At 37.8% G+C, this 20,000-nt stretch overlaps 2 protein-coding genes across 4 annotated transcripts in view; one reads left to right on the forward strand and one right to left on the reverse strand.

Annotated features, from left to right (window-relative positions):
• Window positions 1-606, reverse strand: part of LOC140953676 (DNA mismatch repair protein Msh2-like) — a 34,908-nt gene extending 34,302 nt beyond the window's left edge. The window contains exons 1-3 of the mRNA XM_073403088.1: window positions 506-606; window positions 380-429; window positions 196-231 (exon numbers count right to left, since the gene is read on the reverse strand). Of these exons, the coding sequence (XP_073259189.1) occupies window positions 196-231; window positions 380-429; window positions 506-539 (120 nt within the window). The 5' untranslated portion in view covers window positions 540-606. The remainder of the gene's footprint in view (window positions 1-195; window positions 232-379; window positions 430-505) is intronic.
• A 115-nt stretch (window positions 607-721) lies between these two features.
• Window positions 722-13,663, forward strand: LOC140953619 (centrosomal protein 43-like). Of its 3 annotated transcripts, none has more exons than XM_073403045.1 (15): window positions 722-823; window positions 1,212-1,265; window positions 2,892-2,946; window positions 3,118-3,206; window positions 3,516-3,641; window positions 4,520-4,597; window positions 6,025-6,093; window positions 7,339-7,478; window positions 7,607-7,675; window positions 7,846-7,889; window positions 8,143-8,265; window positions 9,694-9,762; window positions 10,669-10,744; window positions 10,843-10,912; window positions 12,003-13,663. In XM_073403045.1, the coding sequence occupies exons 1-15, from the start codon at window positions 743-745 to the stop codon at window positions 12,087-12,089; spliced, it is 1,230 nt and encodes a 409-aa protein (XP_073259146.1). In that variant the 5' UTR covers window positions 722-742; the 3' UTR covers window positions 12,090-13,663. The 3 variants fall into 3 exon arrangements, with proteins under 3 accessions (XP_073259146.1, XP_073259140.1, XP_073259153.1); XM_073403039.1 differs by having other exon boundaries at window positions 8,143-8,264; window positions 9,690-9,762; XM_073403052.1 differs by lacking the exon at window positions 6,025-6,093 and having other exon boundaries at window positions 8,143-8,264; window positions 9,690-9,762.
• The last annotated feature ends 6,337 nt before the right edge of the window (window positions 13,664-20,000 follow it).

Here is a 20,000-nt window from a genome sequence, read left to right on the forward strand (position 1 = left end):
TATTTGACTACTTTTATTTATTTATTTTTAATTGATTTATTGACCGATGGCGCCAAATTAATGGTAGATAGATAGATAAAGGGAGTGGGAGGTAATGAAAAGTCTAGCTATTTATGGGTGGAGGGGCGATAGGAGACAGTGACCAAGATCATTCAGATCTACTGTGGAGCACTACAACGTAAAACATCTACTCACCGAGCGATCAAACACACGAAAAGTTGTCTCTGGTTTCTAATGAAATAAAGGAACAAAAAAGAGATGTCTCATTTTCTAGAGCAAACACACGTACCGTTGTAGCTTTCGGGCAAGTTTACCTGAAGTTTAGCCTTTAAATAACTTAAATAAAATTAAGCGCGAACATTATTAAATTATCTCGTACCTCAGGCAAGGAACGATAAAATGCAAGAAAGCCTTGTTCCGCAGCTCCATCTGCAAACGAAGCATAAAATTTACGCAATCAAAAGCAAAGAATAACAAAAGATTGGCTTAATCTATACGACATTACCAAGAGAAAACTGTTGACAAGGTTGCACAGCCATGATTTGTAATGAAAAAGTGTCGCTGATCGGGCCTTCTTGTCAAATATGGCGATCAAATCAAAATAAGTACACGTGAGGCACAAATTTGGCGCGCATCCGGGATCTGGCAAATCGATATATCTCGGTGAATCTCCGAAATATTTTCGCCAAATATTCGGAATCCGAAGATCTCGGCCGAGGACTGGAGACGTGAAAAATTCAAAATGTCGGCGGAAGAGGACACAGAGTTGAGAGATATGGTGGCCCAAACGCTTGAAAGCAAAGGAGTTCTTGGAAAAATCAGGGTAAGGAAATGTGTGGTTTTAGTAAAAGAAGAAATGGAGGTAAAATCGTAGCAATAAATATTGTTTTAGGGTTTTAACGTCCGATTTCAATGACGCCACTGAAAGTGAATTTTTGTAGAAAATATTTAAGCTTAGAATCAACTGCAAGCCGGTTTTTATATGGTACACTACAGAGCCATTAAAAAAGAATGAAATCGTTCGGTCTTCAATGAGGAATTATGTTCTGTTAAGTAAAGAAAATGTTCGCGCATAACTTTGGCCATGTCGTACAAGACTTTCAGTGGCAATGACAACCAATTGAAATGAGGTGGTTGATTTTGAATAGTTTTATTTCTATTTGTACAGTGACTGTGGGTATTTTGTTTTCATTTCTATTGATATTTTTTAGGCCCAGTTAAGAGCCAGTGTCTTTCTAGCACTAGAAGAACAAGAAGGAGCAGAGGTATGGATACTATTCAAGTTCTGTTGTAGACACCTTCATTTTGTAGATAGGGACACTTGATTCTTATATTTCTCAGTTTGTATAGTCAGTGCACTCTAATGTCTCTTAAAGATACAGGGGCGTGGCCAGCCCAGGCCTACAAATTTTTAGTTTCATCACTCTAGCACGTGTAATAAACATTATGCATTGTTGGGGTGAGCTAAAATGCTTATATTAGCTGAAAGTGTTGGTGATGTCAGTGTGTACTAATCATGCGTGCAAGTTTCAGGATATGTGGAAATGACAGTCAGCCAGGACTACAACAAAAAAAGTCAAAAAGTCAAAAAGTCGGCTATGCCCCTGAGACATACCCATGTGCACCAAAATACCACCGTAATGTATCGGTCAAATCGAAGCTTCAACATGCCCTCCCCCGGGCATACCCCGGGCATTTGACACCTTTGCCGTCCCGGGGAGGAGGGAATTTGATTATCAGAGTCTTGCGAGGGGTGGGGAATTTGATCCCCATGCTTTAGGGGTGGGGAATTTGAACTGCACCCTCGATTTCATGTAAAATCTTTGGCGTGGCGAGCTATGGGGGACGCGGTGTTAGAGGATTTTCGTGGAAAAGATTGTGCGTTTGTGGTCAATTGGTTACGAGGAAAGGGCTTAAACAAGCTTTGTGGCGTATTTGAAGTATTTAAATTTTAAAATTTTTAATATTGGATTCAGGCTTCGAAGGTATGAATGTATTTTATTGTTGTGTTTACAATGAAATACAATACCTATACCGGCGATTCAATACAGCAACATAAAATAAAATAAAAAGCTCAGGTCAACTACTTTGACCTACTGCAAGTATGTTAATTAATAAGGTGAGCGATGATGCATGTCAGTGAAATGGTCATGATGTAGTAATCTCAATAGGTGGGATCTTTTTCGTAGAACGCTATGTATATTGCATGATGAAGAAAAGCTGAGCATTCAGTGACCTTGTAGCAGCGATTTCCTCCGCTTTGCACAAGACTTTTGTTCGTAGTAAATACGGTAACAGTGTTTCTCAGTTTTTGTTATATTTAAAAGAAAGATTTTGTTCGACAACTGAAGGCGTTTCCGCCGTCCTTCTGTCATTTTTGTTCCTGTGAAATGTCCCCGGGGCAGGGGCATTTGATCACCTGAATTGACCCCAGTGTGGGGCATTTGAACAGCATTTTGGCCCGGGTAGGGGGGAATTTGAACAATAATTTTCAAAAAAGTCAAATGCCCGGGGGGTTGCCCGGGGGGGGGGGGGGGGGGGTATGTTGAAGCTTCGATTTGACCGACACATAAAGATCACATACTTTTGTTCAGTTGTAAATTGTTTTAAAGTACGTACTGGGATGTAGAGTAGGAAATGCTAAGCTGCCTTATTATCATTATTCTAGCATGGCTTCTTACTGAACTGCACCTTCAAATTGTTCCTCCGTGTCTTTCTTTACCAGAGGAATTTGAGCTGGTGTAAGCTCATTTTCAGCCAGCAAATTCAACAGGAGCTGTTTCTTCGCTACATCCCTGTACCTGCAGTGTAAAAAATTTGATTTCACCAATACTATGTACAATTGTACATACAAATGTTATGGTTTTCATGATTTATTGCTTTTTTATCAGGGTAAAATGCCACTCATGAATCCCGATCTGAAGAAGTTTTTGAATACAAGTGAAGGTTAGAAGCCTTATTTTTGTCCTCTTGATTAATCTATTTGTTATGACTATGAAAGTTGTAATCCCATCTGTAGCAGTGACAATTTCCCATAATGATAAAGTTCCTTTTTCCTTGGCATTCCTCATTTTGTTCTCCTTTGTTACTGTTTTTATTATACACTGTACACTGTAGGTCGTCTTGTTACTGGCTTGGTCAGAGAATTTCTGGAATATTTTGAACTGGACTTCACCATTGCTGTTTTTGATCCTGAAACTAATTTTGTAAGTCATAAACTTTAATACTCTATTGTCCTACTCCTTTGAATTAACTTCAAATACCTTAAAAGAGTAACAAAGACCATGAAAATTCATGGACTTAAAATAATTAGAACCCAATTTTATTTTGCAAAAATAATGTTGAAATGCAAGTCTCTAGTACATTATCAATTCCAAAGTACAATTTGCATGTTGATGCTTGATCCCCACAAGAACTGCATAATTTTTTATCTGAAGAATAAATTCTTTTAGGTTTTCTTAGAGCACAATGTCAGCTTTGATGTACCGGTAACTACTTCTATGTGTCATTTCCAGAGTGACAAGTATACAGGAAGAAACAACCTTGCAAGGGAACTTAAACTACAAGATATTGATGGAAATTCCAACCAACCCTTACTAGCTGAAGTTATAAAGAGACTCTCACCCAGTACAAGTGACGAGGTATTTGTTTTATAATGATGACTTTGAAACAAAGGGAAATGAAATTGAAACTAAGATAACATTGAAAACACAACATATTACACATGTACATAATTAATTTTTATATGTTGTAGTTAATTTGTTATCTCAGGTAATTTTTATTTTTCCTGTGTTTCAACTTTTAATAGTTCATAAGCATACATTACCATACCAAAAAACAAAAGAAAAACAAAAGAAAAACAAAAATTACCTGAGATAAAAAATTAACTGCAACATATTTATACACTACCTATTAACCCTTTCACTGCCAAATATGACCAAAGGCAAATTTCGCAAAAATCCCAAATTTCCTTTTGTAAATTTTTTTAAAACAAAATAATAACACCACATGAACGTACTTCCAAAGAGGTTTTATTTGCATAATCGCACCATAGGGTTTTGTCCACAGACGTAAAAGTTAGAACCACCTCACAAACTCCATCATCCACTGTGGCAGTGAAAGGGTTAACTAAACTTTCAGAGCAGAGAGCAGGGTAGACACAGTCTGGTAAAGTCACTTAATTTGCCACCCCTAAAATGTGGCATACATGTAGGTTCACATCTCAAAATAAGTGCTATATTTTGATATACACCTGTACAGTATGAGCTAAGTACATATATTGGTTCTCTATATGTCGTGCACAGAGAGTATTTTTCTCTGGCTTCTCTGGTTTTAACATTTCCTCAAATTAAAACTAACACTACTAATTTTTAATTTGATTTTGGAAGCAAGAACTCCAATTAAATAACCCAGTTTCCTGTACACTGTATCAGTTAGGGCTAATGAAATAATTAAATCAATCAAACCTTCTGATTCATTGTCTGACAGTTATTTTTTTTTTTTCGCACCTTCTATGAAGATCTCGAAAGAGGCAGTCACATCACCAAGAAATAATGCACAGGAAAGTCCAAGAAGCACCAGCCCTCCAAACATGAAAGTATGTATTTGACTTTTTTCCTCAGCCAGATTTTGGGGATCAGTATTACTGTTAATGTAATAACCCACAAGAGTATATAGTGGGGATAAAAACCCTTGGTCCCTGGTTAAAAGTTTAAGTGTTGGATTTTCCTTTGAGTTCTTTTTTTTTTTCAAACTTGAACCACAACAGCTACATCTCTTGACCAGTCTCACTCACCCTGGCTGTGTCATTATAACTTGAATAGGTCAAGAATGATAAAGTACTAAAATTTTGTTTGATATGTCAGTTAATGTGCCTGGTGGCGTTAACTAGTGGACTGACTAAACATTACAATGAAAACAACAACTAAACTGTTTGTTACTGCATATAATTATTGTAAGGAGGATTCAATATGTCTGTGGCTCACCGGGGCCTGGTTGGTCAATCGTCCCGTGGGTAGGTCACTCTCCAGGAGAAAAGTTTTAGGGAAACTAATTCATTGGACAGAGATTTATCTAGTCGATAATAGTATCCATGTTTTGAACCACTGGGGCCGACTGTAACTTATAAAAATGATAAAAAGCTCTGCTGCTGAAATAATGACAGAAATAACAATAAATATGAATTAAATGATGTTAATGATAAGAACAATATTATTATTATTTTTGTTGTTATTATTATTAGTATTGTTATTATTATACTTATTATTGTTATTGTTATTATAATTTACTTTTACAGTTCTAATTTAATCTTTTATAATCCTTTGCACCTGCATATATGTTGGTTTGCTACCCCCAAATTATTAAGAAATAATTTTTTCTAACTACACCTCAGGGAAATCTTATCCTGTTCCCTTTTCAGCATAATTCAAACTAAGTGTAAATTTAGTTTTACTTCACATAACTATCTTCATATTGCCTGTAAAAGTTTAAATTTAAAAAAATAATAATTAACAATTATTCCAGGAGTGCGCGTTGGATATGAGATGGTAAATAGCCAATGAGGCGCACAACGCTGAGTTGGCTATAATCATCCCATATTCAACAAGCGCGAGTGGAATAATTGTTGTATTAAAAACGCCCACAAATTATTGAGCATTCCTCCCGACTTTATTTTTAAAAACAACCGATTTTCAGCTTGTTTTTAATTTTGGGCAGACGCGTACAGTTACCATATTTGGAGAGTATGGTTACCATGATAGCTAAGCCAATCAGAGCTCTAGAATTGTATTATCCAATGATTCAGTTTTTAATAGTAACACTTATAAATAAAGACTGTAGTAATAAAAGTGAAATAGACTACATTTTACTTAAATTAGAGAATGAAAGTAAAGTAATGCAAAATGAAAACATACATGCACACATACACTGTATTTATTTAGTATCTTTGTGTATGTTCCTAGACCTTGCTATCCAGTTGAATTTTTATTTATAGACAAAAGCGTATTAAAGTATTCTTTGTTAAAGGTTGATGAAGACTTTTCAGATGTTGGTGATCTTACTTCAGACACTGCAAGCGCTGATGATGATAGCAGGGTATTAAAAATAATGAATATTAAATCATTAAATTTCATTAAAATTTTGACTGTGTGATAAAAATAAATAATTATAATGTCATTTGCTAGCAAAGAAAAAAGTCAGTTAAGATTCACCAAGTTAAAAATAACTCATAATATAATCTTGTGTTTTGTTTACATTGTACGTACTTCTAAAGACTCTTCACAAATGCTTGTGTCACAAACTACTTATGTGAAAGAAGGATTTGAAAGTTAAAATAATTTTTGATATGTGTCCATATAATTAATGTAAAATTGTTATAAAGGATGATGTATAATGAATAGCAGTAATTACTGTAAAGAAAACTTTAGTTAAAACATACATGCACTAGGTGGTATATGACCTTCCATGTGAGGGTAGTCTTGCACAGCTTATTTTGAGTCAAAAGTGTGAGATATATATCCTGAGATTTTCAGGATATTTCCTTGACGAACCAATCATATCTAAAGATTTTTCAAAGAGTTCTGAAGACATCTGAAGATTTCTGAGGTTCTCAGTTCCAGTGCTTCCCTTCTAAAATTATTGTAGATTTTTGGGGAAAGTATGATGAATCATTCAAAGGGACTCAATTTATATATATTTTTAGAAATGTGTCGGTAACTAATGGTAATAGGACTGAGTGGACTCCAATTCAGTCTGTAATCATATGAGTGATTAACAAAACTGGCGACCGCATTTATATTTAATTAGTGGGAGTTTGATCTGTGCAAATCAAGAGTATGGTTACAGACCGAATTGGACAACACAAAGTTCTGTTACCAATTAATCATAACTATAACAAAATTTGAACACAAGAAATTCTGAGGGTTTTTTGCTAGCAGTGAAAAGAAGCCATTTAAGTGAGCACTCAATAGCGCATACTGTCCAATTACTTAGGCATGATGTATACTGTCCTATTATACTGTCCTATTAGTCATGAAATCGGGACAGTGGATAACCAATGAGATTTGAGAATTTTGTTATAGTTATGATTAAGGTGGAAATATCTCAGTTTTTCTGCCACATTTGAGGTCCACAGGCATACATTGTAAGCTAGTACGAGATACAAATTTTCAATCCTCCACAGCTGCCCTCGAAAACTCCAACCGCAAGGTCTCTAATTATGCGAAAAAGTGTTGGGACCACGCATACACTTTAATTTCTGCTTGACCTTGTATGTAAATTTGCCAAATGTAATTATGTGATGGACATGTTCAGTGTTTAATATTTTGTCTTAATTAACAGCCAACTAGTCCAAGACCCAGCAAGATTCCTCAAAGAGTAAGAGATGAAAAATCAAACAAGTCTGACAAAAGTGAAATACTGAATTCAGGTAAAGAGCAGAATTCACTGTCAAATTCAAGAAAAGACAAGAATGGAAAAAGGTACATATTTGTTTTAAGCCCTCACAAAATTTATAAAGTAAGTATATTAATTTTGCTTTGAGTGTTATGACATTATTTTTATCCTTGAATTCATAATATTTGCGTGTCTTTTTAATAACCTGTTGCAGAAGTCCAGATGTAACCATTGGCAGTGATGATGGTGATGACATATTTGGTGATTCACCATTTAGAACAAAGTAAGTACAGTTATAGAAGTTTTCATCTGCTAGTGTGGAAAATGGAGCTCAGGTGGGCCTTAAACTTTGACGTTTACCCAACAGAACTTAGAAATAACAATCACAGGAAAATCCCAACATCTCACTTCATTTTGAATTCATATTTAGATACTGGATTTTTTCTCTTGCAGAGAAGATGATAAAAAGGAGAAAAAGGCATTGCCATTACAGTCAGGTGGGAAAAAGAACTAATAAATTCCGAAAATAGAGCGGGTGATAAATATTAAAAAAATAAAATAAAATGCAACAGACACAACATCAAGGTCAGCAGGTTGGAGTCACCAGATAGTAAAAACAGAGTGACATGTGAAGATGACATTAAAGTAGAAAGCATCAGAAATTTCGACAACAAATAGTAGCAAATTGTGTTTGTCACATTTATTTACCTGAATATAAGTTTCTTTTATTATTATTTTTTTCCTGCTTAGAATCCAAGTCTGCTGGCGGACTGTCTTCTCTTAAGGGTGCTCCATCACTAGGCAACAGTGGGCTGGGTTCATTAAAAGGAGTACCACCATTACCTGGCATGAACAGCAACAACAATACTAGAGGTATGCATAGTAAGTAAATTTTCTGTCAAGTGTAACTTCTTTCACACTAATAATTTATTAAATAGACCTTTGGAAAAGTACTTAATTTAAGTGTAACTACCATCAGACATGCCACTGCATACAGCATATCATATTTACCAAACATGGATATATATTGCTTAACCTGAACTGGTAATTACATTTTTCAATTTAGGAGATCTTATTCCATCCCGCACTGTATATCATACTTACCAAACGCGGATATATTTAACAATTATTGTATTCCACAAGTGTGAGTCGGATATGAGATGGTACAGGGCTGTCGCCAAAATTTCAAGTTGCCAGGTATATGCAATTAGTAGAAGGGGATTCCACTGAAAGGAAGTTCTTTTGGTTCTATTTTCCTTTTGTTTCCTATGAAAGTAGCTGGGGCTCCTGCACACTCATAGTAGCCGAGAACATCCCCAGGCCCCGGCTGTTTAATAGTGAGAGCCCTGTGGTAGATAGCCAATGAGGTGCGCAGCGCCGATTGGGCTATGATCATTCTCATATCCAACAACAAGCAAAGTGGATTAAAAATTATTGCTTTATAAAAACACCCACAAAATATTGAGAATTCTTCCTGACTTTATTTGTAAAAACAACCAATTTTCAGCTTGTTTTTAGTTTTGAGCAGACACGTACAGTTACCATATTTGGAGAGCATGGTACATGTTTAATGGCTCATAATACCTTGATGGCTAAGCCAATCAGAGCTCTGGAATTGCATTATCCAATGATTCAGTTTTTAATAATAATGCTTAACCTGGACTGGATAAAACTAAGAGAATGAGATTTTATTTATCCCACACAAGCTATATATATATATATATGGCTTTTTCCAAACATGGAGAATTCCTAAATCCTGGAGTGAAATTCTACTTTACCGGCAATGGAGAACTTAGATACTGTGCCCTGGATAACTGGCTCTCCATTATTAGAAATTAAGCTGATCCTGGTCTGGATAATTTGATTTCCATAGCTTTTCCAGTCTTGGATTGGTACTTTTACCAGCTATGTATGGAATTTCCTTTCAACAGTTTTTGATAGTGCATGCTTAACCAAGCCTAGGATAACTGCAGTTTTTCCAAACTTGGCTTTTGATAGCAAAACAAACAAGTTAAAAAAAAAAAAACAAGTCAAACTGAGTTGGACTTTTGATATTCTTCCTGTGAGAGATGTTGAAACAATTACACTTCCTTGCATTTTTCCATAAACAAATAATTGTCTGCAACAAATTGGTTTTCGTGGACCTCATCCCTTCCCTTCCCCACCAGGGCACCTATAGAAGGGCATGAATAAAGGCAGCTAGTCAAAAGAATTAGCCATAACCAAAGTAAAGTATTTATTACAAGAAAACACCTGTACAGTCTAACATCATTTTTTGTGTTTATATTATTTTGGTGGAAGACTTCACAAAATCACCGAATTGGCAGGATTTGGCTGAAATTGACAGCAGGATCAGCAAACTTGGATTTGGTATGTGACATCATGTATTGAATAGAAAGTTAGCAGAGAGAAATGATTTTCCTTTGAGGCAATAAGCTTGTTGATCTAGTGCTCTCACATTCATCTGGTTCACTGGCATTTATTTTCATATATTCATCCAGTAAGGGATATTTTAGGTTCATCATTGGTTTTCTAACTACAGTTTAACCGTGGCAGGATTAGCTCAGTCGGTAGAGCGCTTGACTGCAGAGCAGAAGGTCGCAGGGTTGGTTCCCGGGGTCAGACCAATACTCAGGGTCTTAAAATAACTAAGAAATGAAGATACTCCATTTGCGTTGCAAGTGGCTAGACCTTCGCGTGGCTCGGATAACACCGTAAAAATAGCGGTCCCGTCTCTAGTTGGAGACGGAAAAATAGTGTCCCCAGTTAGTACTTTTTTGCTAAATACCTTGACACTCAAATAAAGTGCATTTTATTCTTCTCTTTTTTTTTAATGTCCTAATTAATTCAGAAATAAAATGACCTCATAAACATATGATTACATTATTTATTTAACTCTACAATGAAAGTTTTTCACTCCGCGAGAACTTCTTGATCCGGCACAGGAGGGTAGCCTCTCTCAGGCCAGTCTGCTTTACAGGCGCAAAAATGGATGGGGTGGGGTGGGGAAGAGAGAGAAAAGCACGATGGAGAAAGAGAAAGAATTTAGGGTCCTTCTCTTCCCAATAGACCCCTCCCTTCTTCCCACCCTCCCCTCCCCTTTCAAAACCTGCCACTCAAGCTACTCCCAGGCCCAATCCCCTCTCTACTACCGCCAAATGATTCCGTGTGCCTAGAGAAAACAGTCCAGTGTTAGATGCCCCAGATGAGGATAAAAGTACTTAGAATAAAAACCGCAAGTAACCAAATAACAATCTAAGTTGTTCCGCTTGCCAGATATCCCTGATGAAGAAAAAAATGGTGAAGCAGCTGATTACAATGATGATTACGAAGATGACTTTAATCCAACAAGGTATAGATATATAATGGTATTTGCATTGCAAGGTGTTTGTGGACAGGAAGTGTTAATTTTAACTGAATACGTGTCTTTTACTTTTTCTTTTGAAACAGTGATATAAGCATTCCTGAAGACATTGATGAGCAGCTGTCACTTAGTAGTTTCCACAGCGGAAGTGCCAAGGTTTGTTGTTTGAAGTTTGTCACCAAGGCGTTACCATAATCAATGTCATTTGAGACATTTTTGCCTGTTTACATGCCCACCTGTCCTTATAATCTCTCATTTTAATTTGATCACGTTTACATGATGGGTGGGGTGACCCGCCACATGTTACCTCACCTTTCTGGGGTCCTCTAAGTAAACAGGCCCTCAGAGTCACGTTTACAGTAAACTGCAGACGTCAGATTAAAGTTGCGAGTTTCCCAAAATAGAAAACATTAAGATTCATTTTAGTTTGGAAGTGTGGACTTGTAAAAGATACAAAATAATGTCGCTAGTGTAACGAGCGAGGGACATAACGAATTTAGAGCAAACTTTGGGGTTTTTTTCTAAAAATATTGTTGTATTAGAAAATAAACATCGGTATGGACTTTACTTTCTTTTCCGCATTTCGCCTCCAAATGTTAGGCTAAGAAATTAAAACAAGACCTGTGCTTTCCACAGTTCCCTGGTGAGCGACGCCACACGACCGTGTTGTTCAGAGGCTTTCAAAAATTGGTGGGGTAATTTTCCACCTGCTTTGAAATTGCTTAGGCTGCCATATACAGGTCTATTATCGAGTTATTGGCAAAAAGGAAAAAAAATCTCTCACTAGTTAAAAAGCACGGGCGGATTTAGGGGTGGGCCGAGGGGGCCGCGGCCACCCCTTTTCCTTTGAAATTTTGTATTATTTGTATAGAATTCCGTCTCAGAAAAGTAAAAAGTATCTAGGATAGAGCTGTTAAGTGTCCCGGCCACCCCTTTCTGAATTTTCTGGATCCGACCCTGAAAAGTCAGAGGCGTTGCTCGAAAGAGTTTTCCCGCGCTTTGTATCAGCTACGTTTTTTGTTTTGAGGTCTGATTGGTTCATTTTGATTTCTGCGTCGTCGTGATTGGCTATAAAGTTTGCGTTGGTTGGTTGGTTTGTGTTGCTTTGCTATTGATTTTACAAAATTTCAGGTCGTCCCAACCTAATACCCATAAATTGTGACTTGTTTTCCCAATTTTACAAAATTTCAGGTCGTCCCAACCTAATACCCATAAATTGTGACTTGTTTTCCCATTTTTAATCTAGCTGGATGACCTTCTCACCACAGATCGGACAGTTTCCCAAGCAAGTGGCGCAGATCTAGACTTTGCAGAGGATGTATTGAACTTTTGAGAGATAAACATGCGTGTTTTACTACATGGATCAATTGTGTGCAACTTATGCTCAATAGTGTTTTATATGAACATTTATTTACTATTTCAAAAAGTGAAACTGTACATTGAACTATTTTAACCGGAAAGAGTATAAATAGAAAGACCTTTAACAGTGCTTTTATTTGGAATAGTTGGAAAACAGAAGCTGAGGTGTGATGTTCTAGACGTGGTCACGCTTGTCTAGAACTTATGCACTCCGTGTAACTTTCGTTGTTTGAAAGCAACCTTGAAGATCCTTCTTGATACAGGGCCGTAGTTAGTAAAAGTTAAAACGGGGCACAAATTTCGAAAAAAAAAAAAAATGGTAAGAAGTTGAATGAGACTGATTTTTCTGAAATAAAACCTGAAACAGTCCCTCAAAGCTTTTAGTTGCTCGCGCCTTCGGCGATGGTAGATCTTGCCTTGTCCATGTTAAAGTCTGGCTACGGCCCTAGGATATCTGGCTATATGACGCTCTCGTTAAAGTAAGGAATTTCAATCTCAGCATCTTTGTTCACTAAACTATTCTAGACAAGTAGTGTTTAATCGTGACGCAGCAAGGCTGTAAACAACTCTGACGTGCCTCGATGAGTCTATAAGCAAGTATACACCGCCCCCTCTTTCCCTTTAACGAAGGCACCAACTTTACACTGGATTGTATGAAACTGCACACAGGGGCGTCCACCTCGTTTCATTGTGAGTGCTAACTGAAGCAGGATAGGGAAAAGGTCTATTAAGAAAGCTAGGGCACTTTATTTTAGCTGATTACGTTTATTCAAATAATGTTTTTCCAATTGATTCGGGCTGTGCAGTTCTTATAAACTTTGTCTGTAGCTCGTTTAACTTCACATATTGTATTTATCTTGTCTAGCTGGCAAGTTGTCTTCAGGCCTGGCTAAACTACTCAAAAGGTTGCGGAAATGTTGTCCTAGTAAGGCTTTAAAAAAGGAAATCAATCGAGGGAAAACGTTGTAAATCATGAAGTTGTGTAACATACGGCTCTCAGCGATACGAAGCTCATGTGTGTCCAGAAAGCAAGAATGCCTTTGCCTTGATGCAGAAGTAAAATTTGCGTCCGTAAGAGTGTTTCCCATTTGGTCATTTCCGAGTTGCTTTAAGTCTCGTGTTTCAAAGCGAGGTTAAAGCCATTGATATGAAAATGATTTTTATTCTCATGCAAATAAAACTCATTTTCAGTTGAAAGGTTTTGCACTTAGCCTCGTTTTGAATGTGAGAGTTTTTGGAACTGGGAAATGTCCTATATAGCCAAGGCCTTAGTTGTTCGTAACAAATTCCAGCATTCCAAACCATTATTAAGGCTGGTTGAAGGGCACCCATGATGATCCGCCTTTGATTTACTCATCGTCAATTTTTACTCAACATTTTGATTAAAACCGATTGTAATTTATTTTATCTTGTATATAATATACCTGTAAATTGAGTATTGTAACATGTAGATCTATGGATGAGCCAGCTCTTGAGTAAATTATAAAATAACTCAATTTCTGCAAAGAACCAGAGTACTTTTCATAATCACACCGTTGCTGCCTTACACTTTTATTTGTATTTTATTTTATTATCATTTTGCTATTTAAATTAAATATGTAAACAAAATTCAAAAAAAAAAAAGATGAGGGAAGGAAGCCCAAGAAAGCCAGTAATTAATGAATATAATACTGGCATTTAACTAATCACATACAATTTCTTTACAACATAGAAAATAGTCATTCATTCGAAGCGAGGTTTGGCGCGTGGTCTTTGGTCTTAGCCAGCGTTGCAAACTCGAACGCCCCATAGATTTAGCCAGGGCTAAAAGCGAAGCTCCCGTTCAGAAATTCATAATTTAAATCAAACAATAAACTTGTAATCCACAGATCAGGGCACATTCATGTGACTTTTGAGGCAAAAGCTAAGTGATTTTAGAGAAAAATAATTTGACAGTCCAAGAGTGAAACAAATTTTACATCGCTTTAATAGCCTCATTTGTACACCCCAAAATAGCAATCATGTTCGATCACAGTAGATTAGGCCTGGAAAACAAATAGACCTATTCGTGTATTGTATTTGCATTAGCTGTTGCGTCATAACGTGGCATTCACCAGTCTCCCCAACATTGCTCCGTTTGAGAGACTATGGATAACTGGACAGCCCCGAAATATAATTTTAAGAAACACACGCGTCACGATAGTCCTTGGTGGCAGCCAATTTACACGTTGCATTCCTCTGTCTAAAATGGAGGCCAAAATAAAAAATCAGGCCGAATTTTTTGTGTTCGACAAGTTTACTTTACAAGATTACTTTACAAGTAAATCTTGGCGACGAATCTGGTGGCGTGTAAACCAGCCTTTTAAACATACTTTTTCTCATCACGTCTCAGGTAAACAGTACTATGAGGCCCTTTTTTATATCATACAGACCTCGGACAGAATTGTACTTTTTCCCCCTATTTAAACCTATAATTCTGCAAGTTTTCACAATTTTGCAAGACAAATTGCACTCATTCAATCAAAGCACGCGCTTCCTTTGCACAACAAATTATGGCATTGACCACATCATAAAACGTTTTCATGAAGAGAATTCCATAATGCCGGGACTTTTCAGTTAGAAAAATCTGGTCCTATGTGATATGCAGGGTAATAATTATGGGCCTTTAGTGAAAAAATTCCCAAAATCAACTTTTCGGCCAGCCGGACGGGTTCTCACTTTTGAGACCTTTTGACAGGCACCAAATTTTCAGTGCGATTAATAGAGTTACCATTTACGCTTCAACATGATAGAGAATTTGTTATGTTTAGGTTTTATTTCCTTTTATTACGCAGGATGACGTAGTCAGCCAGCGTCTTAAATTCGGGAGCGCATTCCTTTCGTCGTCTTGGGAGTCAAAAATTGCCTTACCTTTTTATCTTTCCCGTATCCTGAGCCCGTCCCGAAAAAATTGTGTGATTTTTATTGGCTGCAACTTCGAATCACGTGCAAGGCAGGTTGGATTGCACAAGCAGAAAAAAGATACTGCGTCAGCAAAGAAGGAAAAAGTAAGATTACATCGTAGAGGAGGACGGAGACTCAAGGCTGTCCTCTAGCTCTAACGGCGCAAGACTTGGCCTCGGGCGACTGAAAATATTGTCTAGGTGGCCCCGCCGGGCGACTTGCTGGTGTTGGTTTCTTGTTTCTGTTGAGTTACAGTCAAAAAGCTAAGAATGTCTAGAATTTATTACTTGCGAAATCGAAGCTCTCTTGGTGGCTTCGCGGCCTAAAAAGAACGCTCCGCTCGCTAAGAAACTCTTGACGTCAACTTGTAAGTAGCAATAAGTAGCATGTCTATCAAAAAGTGTTAGGAAAATGTTGTTAAATCGGGCAGCGGGCACGTGTTGATGTTCAAAGGGCGTATGGAAAAACCGGAATCCGGAATCCGGAATCCGGAGCCGGAAACGGAAACGGAACCGGAACCGGAACCGGAACCGGAACCGGAACCGGAATCGGAACTTAAATTGAGACCAGGGTAAACTGGGAAGCACTGAAACCAGTTCCCGATACCCGTGTGGGAATAAAATGCAAGATGGCGTCCTCTGTTATCATTGTTTTGAGAAATTTTCAGCACAGTGATGTGATACCAAAGGTATACTCACATTCGGAAAGTGACTTGCAAAAAAAAAGGTAAGTGCATCCTACTGTTATTCCTAGCAGTCATAAACTGTGACTGCAGCTGTAGGTCGAGCAATTTTCGACAGATCGAGACTACAACTAATCAGAAGCCGATTGACTGCGAAAAACAGCCATTATTAGTATGTGATGTTTAAGACCGCTGTGTTATTCATTTCCTTTTCTTGAGCCTAAGTTACTCATTTCTTAAAAGGGCCCTGTGTTTCATCCATTGTGAGGGAAAGGCGGCAAAGGGAGGAGGAGTACCCATGTCAATCATGATCCCACGTTGCAACGCTCACGCGTATATGAAATTCTCGAAGAAAAATTTTGCGCCGTACCGAAAAAATGCGACGGTAAAAAATATAATAACAATAAATAAATATAATGTGAGGATGAAAAGTCTTGATCGAGCAATAATTGTTAGTGACACTCTTAAGACAGAAACGTCTCCAAGTTTTATTTCTTAGGTTCGGGTTCCGGTTCCGGTTCCGGTTCCGGTTCCGGCTCCGATTCCGGATTCCGGATTCCGGATTCCGGATTCCTGCTTTTCCATACGCCCTGTTTTTGAGATGAGATAAAGTTCAAATTAGTTTAATGAGATAAATGAATAAGAAAGGCCAAAGGACTTTCAACAATGAAAACGTGCATAGAATAAAAATGCTCGGTTTATCCTCTGTACTCTCCGTGGCTGCTGGACATCTTTCATCATCGCGGAAAAGTTATTGACAGCTCGCCCGCTTCCAAAAGCTCCGCCCCCAGTGAGACAAAATGTCTCACTTCTCCGAGTTTGTCTAGGCCTCAAAAACTGTCTCGGACCACGTGACCCGAAATGCATCGGCCGCGCATAATAATGAGGCCTAGGGACTAGGCAATGTCCATGGTAGTACGGTCAGCACTCGTTAACATCCGTCGAAAGGCCCTCTGATTTCGTAAACGTATGACGACGTCACGCTCGCCTCGTGGTTCCCCCTGTGACTCATGTAACAGCTTCGCTTCGATCGTCCACTCTATTTGTCTGATGATCTGATGTTTGTTTCGAGGTCTTGTCTTGCTTTTTCGATCATCCCTCGATTGATTCAACCAAGAAGATGCCACTGCATCTGTTTGGAAAGGATGTATTAATGTTTCGCCTCGATCAAGCCTCTTGGCGCATCAGGAAGGTCCTTTCAGCGGATGTTACTGAGTAATATATATATAACATCCCTTGAATGGTCCCGGATCGAATTGCATTCATGAAGAAATTACACGAACAAGCAAATAAAACTTAAATGAACCGCTGCCCCGTTTAACATCTTTTTCAAATATTGGCGGGAATATAAAAAAATAGAGAAATCATCCATGTGTGTAATGTCTGTCTGTCTCTGTCGAATAATAATGAATGTTTGCAGCAACAACAACAACTTTATTTGTACCCAGCTTTACCCTACATTGATTTACATGATACCAAAAAATCAGAGAAATATATAGAGAAAGTACAGGCTGCCCATAATAACCATTGAGGGCTAAAACCTCACTTAGGCTTTTTATAAATGATTACATTAAAAGGTCAGGTACTGCACACCACACACAGCTACACAAAACATTCACACACAAAAAAAACGAGTAAAAAAAGAAAGACAGCAAAAGAAAGCTAAGTATACCAGTATTAAACAACGGAAAACAAGTCTTGCACTAAGTTGTCTAATAATTTATACTCTGTTTCATCCGCTGAAGAAGCACAAAGCTAATCAAAGATTTTGAGACTCGAAAAACCCTAAAACTTTGCCTCTACAAAGACTACAAGGCTAGCAAAGGCTTTGGAGGCACAGGTGAGTAGTAGCTATATTATTATACAGTGGCGGAAAGATGTACAGACCTTCAGATAAGGGGGGAGCACCCAGTCATCCAGACCCTAAGATAAGGGGGGGTCCGGTCTCGAAAAAAATTTTTCGGCCCTTCGGGCGTGGCCTCAGTTTGGTCTAAAAATAGGAGGGGGCCTGGGCCTCCCAAGCTTCTTCCCCTAGATCTGCCACTGATATATACAAAGTGGGCTGTTGACCATAGCCCTACTCCAATTTATCAAAATGTCATTTGCTTAGTTCGTTGGCACAAGCAAACCTCTTTGAGATCTTAACAGTGTCCATAGAATCCGCAATCGACAGTTGGCCGGGTATGCATAAGTAGGCAGTTGTTCAAACAAAGGCTAAAACAGTCCTGCTTCATGGTGCTTCTTGAGTCGTCGGAGGGTAGAAAACATGCGCCCTGGATGCTACAACTGGTGTTCAATAAAATATCTTAACATTTCCATTTGACCAATTTTGGGTTGAGGAACATGGCTGTGGTGGTGTTAGGGAAGGAAGGTGGGGGCAAGCATCCCCTCTGCTATTTACATTAAAGGTAATTCCCTTTCAAGCAAACTGAGCTATGACTGTGGCTGAGTTTGTCTGCATGGTAAGCAATTATATTTTGCATAGTATTGCCACAATTTGTAATAGCAATGACTAATATTTTACAGTGAAACCTCTGTTAAGCGGACCCCCAATTAAGCAGACACCCTGTCTTAAGCAGACACTAAGCCGGGTCCTGAAACGGACGTCTGATATTTCCCTTTATAACAAACCCCTATTCAGTGGACAACTCTATTAAGTGGACTCGGACACTAAAATAAGTTGTATTTGGCTAATTTCTATTGTTAAAAACCGCTATTAAGCAGACACCGGAGTGAATTGACAATAGTAGTATTGGATTACGTCCTTAAAATACATACTGAAGTCAGTTAATGTTTTTGCATTTACCAACAAATGAAAGTTGGTAATGAAAGGTAATGAACTTGAACTCTGGATAGCTTCTTTAACAACATGCAACTTTTTCACAGTACAGAGTAACCGTTAAATGTTGATCGTTAACAAACATTGTGCAATTTTTAAAGCCTCTATTAACCAGACACTCTTTATTAAGCAGACACTTGAGAAGGTCCCGAAGGTGCCCGCTTAATAGAGGTTTCACTTTTACAATTTTTAGAATAATAATGTAATAGTAATGATTATAACTATTATAATTTACATTGTTAGACAAAGAAATATTTTTAAAAATTTTGGTATGCTGAACATCACTCATATGTTCTTAAACTACTGTTGTAAATGGTAGCATTAACATGTATGACATTTAGCTTGCACAGAACTTGAGCAGGGGAAAAAATCCCAATTTCCATCAGGTACTGTACAGAACCTCTGTTAACCGACACCTCCAATAAGATTACATGCACCTCTTACTAACAGACACTAATCTGGGTTCACCGCAATTAATTTCTATGTTAAAAATCTGCATTAATCCAAACTATTGTAAGTAAAGACATCTTTTCTAATGGTAACAAACATCCATATAGATCGGTCAAATCAGACCTAACATTCTTGGCAGAATAGTTGCCCACATGATAGATCATAGCTATAGCAAATACTCCTCTCTCTATGGCAGTGGCGGATCTAGGGGAGGTGCCTGGGGGGGCCTGGCCTCCCTTGTTTTTAGACCAAACTGAGGCCCGAAGGACCAAAAAAAATTTTTTGAAGACCACCCCCCCACTCCCATCTCAGGGTCTGGATGACTGGGCCCCCCTTATCTGAAGGTCTGGATCCGCCACTGTATGGGGCACTTCAGTTGAACAGATGCCTTTCTAAGTACTAAATAAGAAAACAAATTCAATGGTTAAAAGAACACGCATTTGTAATTAATTTTTTTTTGTAAATAAATAAATATTACAAAAAAGAAAACAAATTAACATATAGAGGGAGAAAGGAGGATCGAGAGTGCACCAAAAATCGACCCACCAGTCAAATCATACAGCTAATAATGCACAAGAAAACTGAAGGGAAGTTTAATGATGATCAAACAAGGAAAAACAATCTTACTGTTGAATAATTACTTTTCCATGTTTTTTTTTGCTTCATGAAGTTAAATAGCATCTGCTCTACTTGATCGAATGACAGAGCATTTTCTTTTTTTCTAGAATGACATGCCTTTACTGCGGAAGAAGTTGAAGGAACACTTACAGCAGAAGAGGCTTTAATGTACACTTATAAACTAATATTCAAGCAAGACCTCAAAGAAATCAGGGAGTGGGGATTATTTACAGAGACGGAGAGGCTAAGAGAGGGAAGATACCATTTCCAGATTCTTTGGACCCTCCCCTTTCAGTTTTTACAGGACATATTTTTGACAAATCAACAAGAAGCCAAGTCAAAACTCTGAGGGGTTACTTAAGTTGAATTAAAAA

This window comes from Porites lutea, chromosome 1, assembly GCF_958299795.1.
Source record: "Porites lutea chromosome 1, jaPorLute2.1, whole genome shotgun sequence".
Taxonomy (NCBI): domain Eukaryota; kingdom Metazoa; phylum Cnidaria; class Anthozoa; order Scleractinia; family Poritidae; genus Porites; species Porites lutea.

What these genes read in the sequence shown, in the direction of transcription:
- LOC140953619 (XM_073403039.1), top strand. Translation starts at nt 743, where the DNA reads ATGTCGGCGGAAGAGGACACAGAGTTGAGAGATATGGTGGCCCAAACG. An exon ending in AAGAACAAGAAGGAGCAGAG is followed by an intron (nt 1,266 to 2,891) that starts GTATGGATACTA and finishes CTTTTTTATCAG; the next exon opens with GGTAAAATGCCACTCATGAA. An exon ending in CACCCAGTACAAGTGACGAG is followed by an intron (nt 3,642 to 4,519) that starts GTATTTGTTTTA and finishes CCTTCTATGAAG; the next exon opens with ATCTCGAAAGAGGCAGTCAC.